Source organism: Artemia franciscana, chromosome 1 (genome assembly GCF_032884065.1).
Source record: "Artemia franciscana chromosome 1, ASM3288406v1, whole genome shotgun sequence".
Taxonomy (NCBI): domain Eukaryota; kingdom Metazoa; phylum Arthropoda; class Branchiopoda; order Anostraca; family Artemiidae; genus Artemia; species Artemia franciscana.
Window position 1 is genome coordinate 3,682,563 of NC_088863.1, and position 15,430 is coordinate 3,697,992.

The following is a 15,430-nucleotide window of genomic DNA, read 5'->3' on the forward strand; positions in this document are numbered from 1 at the left end:
TGGAATGGCAGGATGTCGTAAGAAGAGATTTAAGGGAAATTGACTGACTGACTGACCGTATTTTGAACAGTAAGGTGTACGAACAGTATGGTTCAATCCCGGTTTCCAGGGCAATAATGAGAGAAAGGTTAATTAGGCTAGGGTATGAAGGATCACAAATTGCTAAAAATGGTCATTGTTGGTCTATTGTCTAGGGTTGAACGAATAGCAGGTCATCCCCGAATGGAATGGCAGGATGTCGTAAGAAGAGATTTAAGGGAAATTGACTGACTGACTGACCGTATTTTGAACAGTAAGGTGTACGAACAGTATGGTTCAATCCCGGTTTCAAGGGCAATAATGAGAGAAAGGTTAATATGACTAGGGTATGAAGGATCACAAATTGCTAAAGATGGTCATTGTTGGTCTATTGTCTAGGGTTGAACGAATAGCAGGTCATCCCCGAATGGAATGGCAGGATGTCGTATGAATAGATTTAAGGGAAATTGACTGACTGACTGACCGTATTTTGAACAGTAAGGTGTACGAACCGTATGGTTCAATCCCGGTTTCTAGGGCAATAATGAGAGAAAGGTTAATATGACTAGGGTATGAAGGATCACAAATTGCTAAAGATGGTCATTGTTGGTCTATTGTCTAGGGTTGAACGAATAAGAGGTCATCTCCGAATGGAATGGAAGGTTTGTCGTAAGAAGAGATTTAAGGGAAATTGGGAACTAATTGGGAGGGCGTAAAAAGGGATGGTTTAAACACACTGGGATGGTCGCTGTGTAGGCCTCAGGTGGCTTGGTGCGATGGTGAGTTGCTGGGAGTAGTAGTAGTAGATAAATGTTTTCAGATGTGAAGCTAAATTATTCAGACTTCCATTATTATTGGTACAAAAAAGTTCTTTTGGTCTCTTGTTAAAAAATTTTAGCCGTTTTTCATAATTTCTATTTCGTTTTAACAGATGCCCAATTAACGTTTGAAGTCTATTGATATCAAAATTTTCGCAGTTTGTGAGATTTTAATTGTAAAGCGTGTTTAGTGCTAAAATCCAAAATGGGCATTTATATATGTAAAACTTGTTTTTCATTATTGATGAAAAGTTATTCGAAAACGAAAATTGTTCTTTGCATGTCGTAATTTTGTTGAGTACTTGCCATATATTCCTAATTTTCTATTTGTTTAAAGGAGGAGCTAACACGAGCATTTGTTTTGCACTATGGGCGAATATCGAGGATGTTAAATAAAACAGCTGATTCCGACACCCTTTCAAATCGAGTTGTTCATGTTAGTGTTCAGCTATTTTCTAACGAAGAACTAGCTTATAAGATGGTTGATTCCATGCATTTGCTTCAAGTGATGGCTGTATCGTTGAGGGATATGGCGGTGCAAGTTCTTACGCCTTCTACCTTACACCGTAAGTCCTTTTCTTGTTTACTAGCCCTTATATGTACAAATTTAAGTTATAAGCCATGAGGGTGGGAGAGGTCAGAGGATTTCCCTCCCCCAGCAGGTGGCTTGAAAGTGTAAAAATATTACACTTTTTGTCACAACTTTTCCATTTTCGGGAGGGTGAGATTGTCCTTCAGACCAATGTTAAGGCTAATTTCGTTGATATTTCTTATATGTCATATAGCTGTTTTAGGGATTGGTTTAGGATTGTCATGTTTTGTCATTGTCATTGTTAGGATTATTGTTTTTTAGGTTTATCAAGCTTATTTTTTAAGAATTAAACAGGGGTAGACTGCTTTAGGGATTTTTCATGTCTGACAGTAGTAGTAGTAGTAGCAACCAAAGAGGGGAGAGGGTGCCAACTCTCGGAGAACCCTTAGAGTTGAGGGATCGGTATGAAATTTGGTGGGAAAAATAAGCACAAGTCCTAGATATGCAATTGACATAACCGGAGCGAATCCGCCCTCTTTGAAGGAGCTGGGGGAAGGGTTAATTCTGAAATATTAGAAAAAAAATGCGGTATTTTTAACTTACGAAGGAGTGATCGTATTTTAATGAAATTTGATTTTTGGAAGGATATCGTGTCTCAGAGCTCTTTTTTTAAATCCCGACCGGATCCGGTGACATTGGGGGGAGTTTGAGGTGACCTAAAATCTTGGAAAACGCTTAGAGTGGAGGGATCGGGATGAAACTTGGTAGTAAAAATAATCATAGGTCCTAGATACGTGATTGAAATAACTGGAACGGATCCGCTTTCTTCGGGGGAGTTGGGGGAGGAGGGTTAATTCTGAAAAAATGAGGTATTTTTAACTTACGAAGGAGTAATCGGATCTTAATGAAATTTGATATTTAGAAGGATATCGTGTCTCAGAGCTCTTATTTTAAATCCCGACCGGACCGGTGAACGGGAAGTTGGGGGGGGGAGCCTAGAATCTTGGAAAACGCTTAGACTGGAGGGATCGGGATGAAACTTGGTGTGAAAAATAAGCACGAGTCCTAGATACGGGATTGACATAACCGGAACGGATCTGCCCTCTTTGGGGGAGTTGGGGGGGGAAGGGTTAATTCCAAAAATTAGAAAAAATGAGGTATTTTTTACTTACGAAAGAGTGATCGCATCTTAATGAAATTTCCTATTTAGAAGGACCTCGAAACTCAGAGATCTTATTTTAAATCCCGACCGGATCCAGTATCATTAGGGGGAGGGGGTGGAAATCTTGGAAAACGCTTAAAGCGGAGAGATCAGGATGAAACTTGGTGGAAAGAATAAGCACAAGTCCAAGATAGGTGACTGACATAACCGGACAGGGTCCGCTCTCTTTGGTGGAATTGGGGGGGGGGAGTAATTCGGAAAAATTAGAAAAATGAGGTATTTGTAACTTACTAACGGGTGATCAAATTTTAATGAAATTTGATATCTAGAAGGATCTTGTGCTTTGGAACTCTCATTTTAAATCTTGACCAGATCCGGTGACATTGACGACGTCACCGGACTTGTTAGGACGTGTCAGGTAGGCGTGTCAGGGAGCTGCACAAATTGACTTGATTGCTGCACAAAGTCGTTTTCCCCGATTCGACCATCTGGGGATTGAAGGGAGAGGAAAAATTTGAAAAATTGAGGTATTTTCAAACCTTTGAGGTTTGAAAAATTGAAGTTTTACCTCAAAGATTTGAGGTAAAGATTTGAGGTGGGTGATCGGATCTTAATGAAATTTGATATTTACAAGGACTTCGTGGCTCAGAGCTTTTATTTTAAATCCCGACCGGCATTAAGCCTCTGATTTTCCTTTTAAAGTAATCTATTGATTCTTAGAATTTTGCTAGAGCTCATACCATATGAGCTCTTGGCTCTTTCGACCTCGTCACAGTTGCCGTATGAGCTCTTAGCTCTTGTTTTTTTAAGCAAATCAACCTGCTAAAATCCTAACTTTTTTGACAGAAAACAATTTTGACGAAAATCTGAAGGCCCTGATTTTACTTCTTCGTTTGTATTTATGTTTCCAAACATCATTCTTCATGGTCTCTGTGTGTGTTAGTAATATAATGACTTTGTTGAGATCATGGTTGCGGCGGTAGCTGCAACCCAGCAAAGAGTAATCAGCGCAGTAAAGTAAATGCAATCAGTAAAGATTGAACCACACCCCATAGTAACCAAAAACTAAAAAACGTGTTTTTATAAAATAGCCTAGTGAAAAAAAATTGCCATCTGACACTGACTCAGATACGGTAACTATTATTTCGGTTCGTCTTAAAGACCAAAGTTTATTGTGGAAAAAAGTTTATGGTGATTTTGAAAAAAAAAAAACTGAAACCTCTCGAAAATGGCGTCAGATGAAAAGTGTACCAGTATTTTCTAGAGGTCTCTTATCTCCCCTACATCGGTGGTGATTAGGAATTATATTAAAAATAAGTTCCCAACTGAAACTAAGGAGTACACTAAAACTTAAACGAACATACATTATTCCGTATAAATGAATAGGATCATGGCAGCAGTGTTTCTACATTCAATTTTAATGAAAAACGAACAAAGATTAATTTTAAAAAACCAATTTTTCGAGGGAAGTAAAGAGCGAATTTGAAATTTAAAATTTACAAAAATTATTACTTCACACCCTATCTTAAATATTTCAATAAAACTAGTACAAATAAACCAACTAATTATGTTTCCCTGTGCTCTTAGGATCATCGAAAACTAGCGTTTTACTGAAAACATAAAATAACATAGGAGTTTTGGTACAGTAAAAGTAAGCCAATTAATGACACTATCAGAATAAAAATATTATCAATCCCTTTTAGGAGCAATCCCTTTTAAGATAAAGCAACAATCCATTTTAGAATTGTTGCTTTTTTTGCTTAATTTGTTATCACTTCTGCACAATGGCTCAGTTCAATGACTGGCTCTCGTTTGGGTTATGAAAAGGACATGTCATTGTTAGTTTGTAGACTAGTTCGAAGTAATGCCATCTTGATAGTATTAGGACTGTAGACTTGCTTTGGAAATTGTATCATAGCTTGAAATTCACTGTTGTATAGATAGAAATGACCGGATTTCCAGAATTCATATTATGTTTTATTTGATCTTCATTTCAAGTAACACTAAAGTATATTTCTCACAATTTTAGACTGTATATTAATCACTATTGGCATTATAGCTTGCGAGACCAAAATGCTACGTAATAAATCAATCCAATATATCTGTATGCTGTTCAATTACTTCATGGTTATTAAAAAATATTTAATATTACTCTTATGTTTTTAAGATAATTTTAATTGTAAGATTATGAAAAGCCTTATAGAGTCGTTTATTGTTGTCACGTTACATACTCATTTTTGACTCCCCAATCAATATTCCTGTTTTTTATACTTGACTTTTGTGTTTTCAGTAATGCGCTAGTTTTCTATAATCCTAAAAGCATAGGCAAACATAATTAGTTGGTTTATTTGTACTATTTTTATCGATATATATTAGACACGTTATGAAGTAATAGTTTTTTTTCCGTTTTAAGCTTCAACTTTGCTCTTTACTTCCCCCGGAAACCTTAGTTTAAAAAATAAATAAGTGTCATAAAAATTCTCTATACAATGTTCTATTTGGCATTGAACGGTTAAAGTTGCGTTGTAGTTGGTGATATCAATCGTGATCTTGATTTTGAAAGAATTGTTTGAATTGACTACCGAGATTTCGATTATCGAGAAGAACTTCTTAATAGCCATCATTTATAAAACTTAGGCAGGGTTTTATGCTTTATTGGACAGTATTTTCTTGCTATGTGTTCGAAAATATGTTTTTTGCCTCTTATAACTGGAATATTCGATGTTAAGTAGTTGCTAAAATGAATAGCATAAGCAGCTTGCATGCTCTTAACTTCAAATTTTCTATTTCTATGTCTTTTCTCAAAACTTCCTTCCAAGCTTTCCATTTGCCTCATTACACTGGTAAAAAAGTTTGTATGTCAAAGAATGTTGTATTACATTTCTTGCCCGCTTCTTCGAAATTCTTTGATTTTTTGTTGAAGTTACATTTGTCCATTGTTATTTTTTCTATAAGTGTATCACCCAAACTACTCCACGATTTGGGGTTGTATTTGAAACCACCTGATCCGAGAAGTTTCAAATACAATTTTCAATCCCACACGAAAAAATTTCGGTGCTATTTTTGGGCGGTCCTTGCCCTCAAAATGTTTTTTGTGCATGAGGGTACTCTTTGCCCAAGAGCTTATGGTGCAAGTATATTTCTCACAATTAATTGTTTTATTTTTTGGTTAAAGTTACATTTGTAATTAAAATTAATTCAATTAAGATTATGCTGCAAGTATATTTCTCACAATTAATTCTGTGATTTTTTATTTAAGTTACATTTGTCTATTGCTATTTTTTCTATAAGTATTTCACCCAAACTACTCCACGATTTGGGGTTGTATTTGAAATCATTTAAACGATGGTGCGTTTCTTCAATCACTATGTCTCCTGTGCGGCACTTTATCATGCCGTTTGTAAAATTTCTTAATATAAAAGGCTCAAAATGAGTTGTGGATTTCATAGCTTCTACTTGTTATTAAATAAAAAAAATAAGTTTTTTTTAAATGAAAGTAAGGAGCAACATTAAAACTTAAAACGAACAGAAATTACTCCGTATATGAAAGGGGCTTTTCCTCCTCAACGCCCCGCTCTTTACGCTAAAGTTTGACTCTTTCTCTTAACTCTATTTTTAAAACAGTAAGAAACTTTAGCGTAAAGAGCAGGGCGTTGAGGAGGAAAAGCCCCTTTCATATACGGAGTAATCTCTGTTCGTTTTAAGTTTTAATGTTGCTCCTTACTTTCATTTAAAAAAACTTGTTTTCTTTATTTAATTTCTGAACGTTTTTGAATTAATGCGTGTTTTGATCTTGGCTCTCCGCACATAAATAATTAAAACGAAATTTGTATATTAATTAATTGCAATTAATCGGAAGATTTTGAGAAAAAAGAAGCGAGGGAGGAGGCCTAGTTGCCCTCTTAGTTTTTGATTACTTAAAATAGCAACTAGAACTTTTAATTTTTTACAAACGTTTTCATTGGTAAAAAATATACGTAACTTACGAATTAACTTACGTAACGAACTTCTATATTCGTATGTTTTTATTGCGTATATGAGGGGGATCAACCCTCGTCGATACCTCGCTCTTTACACGAAAGCTTAGATTTTGTCCCAATTCCTTAAGAATGACCTCTGAATCACAAAGGCCGTAGAATAAATAGTTGAAATTACTAAAAATACTTTAGCGTAAAGATTGAGGTATAATGAGGAGGTAAACCTCTCATATGCGTAATAATTTTTGTTCGTTTTGTTTTAATGCCGCTCCTTACTTTCAGTAAAAAAAACTTTTCATATTTATTTTTTCATTGTTTTTTCAAATAATGCTAGAAAATCCTGCGCCCCCTTCATTGAAATTCTCTTCCCCCATGAGAAGTTTCTTCATGGATATATCCGCCCACGTAACCCCCCCCCCCCTCAACTGCCCCCACTAAACCAAAAAAAAATCCCCTGAAAACGTCTGTACACTTCCCAGTAACCATTACTATATGTAAACACAGGTCAAAGTTTGTAACTTGCAGCCCCTCCCACGGGGACTGCAGGGGAGTAAGTCATCCCCAAAGACATAGTTAATAGGTTTTTCGACTATGGTGAATAAAATGACTATCTCAGAATTTTGATCCGGTGACTTTGGGGAAAAAATGAGCGTGGGAGGGGGCCTAGGTGCCCTTCAATTTTTTGGTCACTTAAAAAGGGCACTATAACTTTTAATTTCTGTTAGAATGAGCCCTGTCGCAACATTCTAGGACCACTCAGTCGATACGATCACCCCTGGGGAAAAAAACAAACAAATAAACACGCATCCGTGATTTGTCTTCTGGCATAAAATGCGAAATTCCACATTTTTGTAGATAAGAGCTTGAAACTTCTACAATAAGGTTCTCTGATACGCTGAATCTGATGGTTTGATTTTCGTTAAGATTGTATGACTTTTAGGGGGGTGTTTCCCCCTATTTTCTAAAATGAGGCAAAAATTCTCAGGCTCGTAACTTTTGATGGGTATAACTGATCTTGATGAAACTTATATATTTAAAATGAGCATTAAAATACGATTCTTTTGATGTAACTATTGGTATCAAAATTCCATTGTTTAGAGTTTCGGTTACTATTGAGCCGGGTCGCTCCTTACTACAGTTGTTACCACGAACTGTTTGACAACTTACTACATAGCCGGGTAAGACGAACTGTATGTGAGACGGCAGGTTAAGTTGGCTTTTTGACTGGTAAAACGCAATATTTGATATTATTGCCTAAAATATAGTTATACACTTGTATAGAAAAATAAACTTAAACAATACATGCAAATATTAAATGGATCTACATCTTAAATTATAGAAAAAGAGAAAAATAGAAAACTTGCTTGTTAAGTAAGCACAATAATAAAATTCGATACTTACTTTGCTAATAATTTCCAATAATGAGGTAAATTCTATCTTGGTACGAGTAGATAAGATTTCTTTCTCCTTTTAAATTTTAATCATTAAATTTCATTTTCTATTGTCTACCTTACTCATAGTACGTCTCTGTGTAGTTGAAAATTAGCATTTTTTGAATATAACAGTTAAATTCTTATCTTGACTGTGTTTTTATCTTAGGTAATGAATATATTTTGTTTTGTTCAAATATTTGTTCTCCCCCACTTGCTTCAACTTGTGTCTGCTTTGTTTTGTTAAATAAAGTAAAACAAGTTTTTTTCAACTGAAAGTAAGGAGTAACAATAAAACTTAAACGAACAGAAATTATTATGTATATGAGCAGGGGCGGATATTGAACAAAATCTTGGAGGAGGCCCAGTGTGACAAGGGCGCCAATGACCAAAACCTTGGGGGGGGGTAATTTGACAAAGGTGCCAAAAATTGACCAAATTGACAAATTTATTCTAAAAATAGACTAAAAAATGAAAAAAACAGCATAAGGGGCCAGAAAAAATCTTGGGGGTGGGGAGTATGGTGTCCCCCGGCTCCCTGGATAAAAAATTCTTCACGTTTAATGTTACGCATCAAAAGTTACGAGCTTGAGAAAATATTCCCAATTCTTGAAAAAGGGGAGAAACACTCCCAAAACTCCGGTTGATCATAATGAAAATCACACCATCAGATTCTGCATATCAAAGAACTTTACTGTAGTGGTTTCGAGCTCCTGTATACAAAAATGTGGGATGCCAGAAGCGAGATAACGGATGTGTGTTTATTTGTTTTTTGTTTGTTTCTGTTTGATTTTCCCAGGGGTCATCGGATCGAACCAGTTATCCTAGAAGATCGTGAAAGGGCTCAGTTAATCGGAAATTAAAATTTCTAGTTCTCTTTTAAGTGACCAGAAATATTGGAGTACAGGTAGCCCCTCTCCTCCCAGTCTAATTTTTTCCCAAATCGTCCTATTAAAATTTTGAGATAGCCATTTTTGAGACCGCGAGCCCGGTGATTAAGCCGCCGAACCCTTGCACTCGGTACGCGGCAGGCCTCTATATATGGATTCTCATTGTCGCTTGTCTTCTAACCGCAGACAATTTGAGCCCTTTCTTGATGTCATGGCGTCACCACAAGTTCAATGCAGCCACCATGTGAAAAATACGGATTCTTTCTTAGAAGTCCTTACTTATTTAGATCGTTTTTGTGGCCAGTCATCGCTGTTCCTTGTTTTGCAACCGTAGATTTCATTGTTCATTTTTGTTCAGATTTACCTCAGAAAGTTTTTTCCACGCCTTTTGCTTAAGTAGTTTAGATTCATTCACTTTCTCACTTTCATTAGTTTTCTAATCACATTTATCCGTGCTTCATTTTCATCAATCAACCCCTTAAACATTTTAAATGACCTTAAATTAGAATTAGCACCTTTGTACAACTACGTTTTTTTGTTATTGGACTTCTAACTTTTGCCTTGGCTTGTCTTTTGTCATTATGAAAAACGTAACGCCGAACCTTTGATTTTGAACAGAGGCTGATGCAGCGTCAGGTTCTTGGCTAGCGTCCTTATAACGCTATTGTCGTTATTTATAGCTATTAATTTAAAAAACCTTTTCTACAAGACCTGTTTTCAAAGAAAAGTAAAGAGCTCCATTAAGCCAAGAATGAACAAAAATGAAGTCAAATAATCTTCCAAGCGATAAACTACCACAAATCACTATTAATAAATAAATGAAACTCAGAAAGAACAGAAATTACAATAAAAAGCCGAGTCAAATTCAAAACAAACAAAAATTAACATGAGTAGGGATGATAATCCATATGTCTTCTCAAAACCAGAGCACAATTTTCGCTTTACTGAAAAAACGAACAAACAAATGACCGTGGATACACTGACATTTCTTCGTTAAGGTTTTGATAATTTTTATCTATGAACGTAAGAAAGGTGATAACATTTCAAACGAATTTTGTTTTCTGACCTATCTTTTTGTTAGGCGAGAACATTCCGGGATGTAAATTTTCCCGAAAAAAATATGGAGCCGTTTTCGAGAAAAAACATATGCATTGAATATAACAAAATAAGACATAACATTGCGTAAAAAGCAAAAAACTGATTATTGCAAAAACGTTGGTTTACATTTTAACAAGGGATTCCAACAATTCAATAACCGTAGAAAAGAAAACCAAAAGTTTGGAGCTTAGTAGAAATCGTTGTTAGAAATTGGACCTGTTGTAATAATCAAATATCTTTGAAAAGATTCAGTATGAAAGGATATTAAATTGCGTAAGGAGCAAAAAACTGGTATTTGCAAAAATATCTGTATATATTTTAACAAAGGGAATTCAAAAATCTTAAAGAGAAAACCTGAAGTTTCAAGCGTAGTACATATCGTTGTTAGAAATCGGACTTGCTTTAATAATCAAATATCTTTGAAAAGACTGTCGTATGAAAAGACAGCAAATTGTCTTTGGTTAAAAGACAAGCGACAATGAGAATCTATATATAGAATATATATATATATATATATATATATATATATATATATATATATATATATATATATATATATATATACTCCAAAATAACCTTTTAGGGCATAGTTTGGTTCTGGATCCGATTCAGGAAGCTTTGTTTGCCTAATAAACTGCTTTTTACAACCTATAATCTTACCCATTTTCACCCCCCTCCCCCAAGAGAAAATGTAAATCCCTAAGATTCTGACAGCAAAGAAAACAAAAACACCAGCTGTAAAATTTTTAAACTTTAAAATCTCTGCAGTCTTTATCCCTTTTATGTGTGCAGTCTACTCAACTTTAATAGTCTTTTTACTTGAAATCCTAGATATTGCCTATTCAGGATACCACCTATCCAGTATGTCCACTAACTTATGAAAGGTTATTTATGGATCTAAGAACTAGTTTTCAGCTTGTATATCTCTGTTGACGTGGTAAACTAGTTGGACTAATTGTAAGACGTCAAGAGTATACCCAAAACATTTTTGGAAAAAGGGTTAGTTGCACACTGAGACAGCACCTGCAGATATCAATGAACTGCAGTCATTACTGTGCAATCTAACGTGTGTAGGGGGGTTATAACATCCTTCCAAGGCCCTAAAGTCCTCCCAATGTTTTAAGCAGTAGCTGCAACATAGTAAAGAGCAAATCATAACTCAGAGTAATCGAAAGTTTAAAAGCGTGCTAAAAAAAGAATTGTCTACTAAGAAAAAAAATTATTCAAAGTCGATTCAGAAATGGCAATTATTATATAGATTAAATTGGTATATAGATTATTATTTATCCATTATTTTTATAGATTATATTTTATACTGTTATAGCCTATTATTTTTTTTATATTTTTGCCTTTTTATATTTATATTTATTTTTATATTTTAATAGATTATAGTTTTTATAGACTATTTTTTATCTATATATTATAATATATAAAATATTTTTTAATTATTAAATAGATTTATCTTAACAGTGAAAGTTTATTGTGGGAACAAAAGTCTTGGGAATTTTAGAAAAGAGCTTGAGATTCTTTGAAAATGTCGACAGATGGAACCGAAAAACGTACCATTGGAATCATCAAAGTCGAAAATCCTATTAAAGGTTTTAAGCCTCCCTCCTCTCCCCTCATCGTGAAAAACAAGGAAATAGCTTTTTTGCATGGATATATAGATACATAGGTACTTATTAATATAAATAAATAAACAAACAATAAGAAACAGTAAAAGTACATACATCATCATACACAAGGCTCTATAGCAATAGACGCATATATATGTAGCACAGAGGAAGGCTCTGTGACCACTAGTGCAGGGGGAAAGTGAAAGAGAAAAAAAAAACAACAATCAATTCCAACGCAAGAACATCCGGATCCTTCCGTCTCCTTACATGTATATCATTTTAAAACATCGCACTAGATTGTGTCAAAGTATTTTGCTGTATTTGAAGACTAAATGTTATATGCATCTTGAACTACTGTTCAATTTGTCTTGTTTCCTCTATATATTCTGTTTTGTAGTGTGCATGGGTTTGACCCCTCCTCCGAGTGTTGTTCTGGCTTTTTCTCTGTTTTTATCAGCGCTATCTATTATTGCAACTTGGCCATCTATATTCTTTATGCACCCCGCCCGAAAATAAAAAAAATTGTTTAAACTAGTTGAAATTCTAAAATCTATACCTCCGGGGATTCCATGCCCCCAAAATATCTCATGAAGGACTAAGAGTATTAAGTTGAAACTTTCATAACATGTTGATTCTGATGCTGAAGAGTGTGTGAAGGGCCGAGAGCCCTCCTCTTATGCCCTTTTTAGCTGCCATCCATCCAAAAACATCAGATAAAAAGTTTGAGATAGTCACCTTGTGCAAAATAGTCTAAAGGGCAGATAATTATGTCTAAGGGGATGACGTAACCCCTACAGCACCTGGGGCAAGGATTGCAAGTTACGCAAGGTGCCTATTGTTTATACATAAGGTTGGTTACTGGGAGAAGGGGTCTTTTAAATCATGGGTCTCCAAAACAGCTTGGGTATTAAGGGAAACTTTTAGAAAATGTTAAGGGGGATGTTGAACAAATCAGAACACGCTAGACTCTATGCAGGATGGATGTCAAAGGGGCTTATCAGCAATATCCGAGGAATGGCTGAGGGTATTCTTCGATTGGGGGGGCCTTGAGGGCTCCTGTGTCCAAGGACTTGAAGATATAATCTTCAAGTCGATCAATAAAAAAAGTTTTGGGCCCCTTTCCGTGACATATTATGACCCTTTATGGAATCCACTGTTCCCGACGATCCTGACAACATACAAAGGAAGAAGGCAAGAGTCTGAACCTGCTCACCTATTCTCCAGAGTAGCTAAAAGCTGCCAGGTGCTTGCAGCAGGTACTATATATTCTTTGGATTCTTAGTTGATTAAATAAAAAAAAACAAGCTTTTTTAACTAAAAGTAAGGAGCGACATTAAAACTTAAAACGACCAGAAATTACTTCGTATATGAAAGAGGCTGCTTCCTCATCAACGCCTCGCTCTTTACGCTAAAGTTTGACTCTTTCTCTCAATTCTTCTTTTTAAAACGGTAAAAAACTTTAGCGTAAAGAGCGGGGCGTTGATGAGGAAGCAGCCTCTTTCATATACGAAGTAATTTCTGGTCGTTTTAAGTTTTAATGTCGCTCCTTACTTTTAGTTAAAAAACTTGTTTTTTTTTATTTAATTTCTGGACGTTTTTGAATCAATGCATGTTTTGATTTTGGTTCTCCGCAGAGGAATAATTAAAACAAAATTTGCATTTTTTTTTGGCTAAATGGCTTTCTCATAATTTTGATCGAATGATTTTGAGAAAAAAAGAGCGGGGGAGGAAGCCTAGTTGCCCTCCAATTTTTTGGTTAATTAAAAAGGCAACTAGAATTTTTAATTTTTTACGAATATTTTTATTAGTAAAAGATCTACGTAACTTATAAATTAGCTTACGTAAAGAACTTTTGTATTCTCATATTTTTATTACATATATGAGGGGGTTCGCCCCCTTGTCAGATCCTCGCTCTTTACACTAAAGCTTAAATTTTGTCCCAATTCCTTAAGAATGACCCCAGAATCACAAAAGCCGTAGAATAAATAGTTGAAATTACTAAAAATACTTTAGCATAAAGAGCGAGGTATTAGGAGGAGGTGAGCCCCTCAAATGGGTAATAATTTCTGTTTGTTTTAAGTTTTAATGCTGCTCCTTACTTCCAGCTGAAAGAACTTTTTCATATTTATTTTTTCATTGTTTTTTTTTTAAATAATGCTAGTAAATCCTGCGCTCCCTTCATGGAGATTTTCTTCCCCCATGACAAACTATCGATGGAAAGTTCCCCCAGAATATCCCCCTCTTCTCAGCCCCTCCCCCAACCAAAAAAAATCCTCCTGAAAACGCCTGTACACTTCCCAATAACCATTACTATATGTAAGCACTGGTCAAAGTTTGTAACTTGTTGCCCCTCCCACGGGGACTGTGGGGGAGTAAGTCGTCCCCAAAGACATAGTTATAAGGTTTTTCGACTACGGTGAATAAAATGGCTATCTCAGAATTTTGATCCGTTGACTTTGGTAAAATAATTAGCATGGGAGGGGGCCTAGGTGCCCTCCAATTTTTTTGGTCACTTAAAAAGGGCACTAGAACTTTTCATTTCCGTTAGAATGAGACCTCTTGCAACATTCTAGGACAACTGGGTCGATACGATCACCCCTGGGAAAAAAAAACAAACAAAAAAACAAATAAACACGCATCCGTGATCTGCCTTCTGGCAAAAAATACAAAATTCCACATTTTTGTAGATAGGAGCTTGAAACTTCTACAGTAGGGTTCTCTGATACGCTGAATCTGATGGTGTGATTTTCGTCAAGATTCTATGACTTCTAGGGGGCGTTTCCCCCTATTTTCTAAAATAACGCAAATTTTCTCAGGCTCGTAACTTTTGATGGGTAAGACTAAACTTGATGAAACTTATATATTTAAAATCAGCATTAAAATGCGATTCTTTTGATGTAGGTATTGGTATCAAAATTCCATTTTTTTGAGTTTTGGTTACTATTGAGCCGGGTCGCTCCTTACTACAGTTCGTTACCACGAACTGTTTGATACATATTATCAAAATCAAACGTTTTTTTATTCTATTTCAATTAAACCGTTTCACTGTCTTACCATTGGTTCGATACGATCACTGAGAGAAAGAACAAAACACAAACACGCATCCGCTATTTTTAATTTGACAAAGAAACACAAAATTCTTCATTTTTATCAATAGGAGCTTGTAACCTCTAGAGTAGAGTTTTCTGATATGCTAAATTTGATAGTGTAATTTTTATCAAGATAGTTAATTTTCAGGGGTGTTCCCTGTTTTTCGAAAATCATACAAATTCTTCGAGGATTTGAGTTTGTGAGGGGTTCTCAGGGTCATTGCTTTTGGTTGGTAACATGAAACTTGATGAAGTTTATATATTTGGAATTAGCATAAAATTCCAATTCTTTTGATGTATCTATTGTTTTCAAAATCCTGTTGTTGGAGGTTCTATGACTATTGGGCCGAGTCGCTTTTTATTTACAATCCGTTACGACGAACTATTTGATACAGCGAGTACCTGAGACAGAATTCTGTTCCAGGAATACAAATATAATTTATTAAGACACAAATTTCTAACTAATCTTACCGGTATCAATCTGTGACAGCTGAAAATGGGCATAAATATAAATTCATATTTATAAATAATATTCATATATATAAATATAAATTAATAAATATAAATTCATAAAGTTTGTTTTTAGTCCGACCAAGACGATCTTGATGAGGATTATATATTTTAGAAGATGAATTTGATTTATCGATTCCTGCATGAAAAATTAAGTTTTTTCTTCGCTCTTCCGTGTAAAAGCTCCAGATCCAAGGGAGTTTATATAGACAGAGCCAAGACATCCATTCAGACAAAAAATTAAGAAGACAATTCTGTTGTATAGATTCGTGACATTTGACTCTTTTTGT

The 15,430-nt window shown here is 35.1% G+C and overlaps 1 protein-coding gene across 1 annotated transcript in view; it reads left to right on the forward strand.

Moving 5' to 3' along the window:
- LOC136024637 (E3 ubiquitin-protein ligase Ubr3-like) overlaps window positions 1–15,430 on the forward strand; it is a 259,618-nt gene that overhangs the window by 50,882 nt on the left and 193,306 nt on the right. Inside the window, exon 7 of the mRNA XM_065700068.1 lies at window positions 1,174–1,402. Coding sequence (XP_065556140.1) covers window positions 1,174–1,402 — 229 coding nt within the window. The remainder of the gene's footprint in view (window positions 1–1,173; window positions 1,403–15,430) is intronic.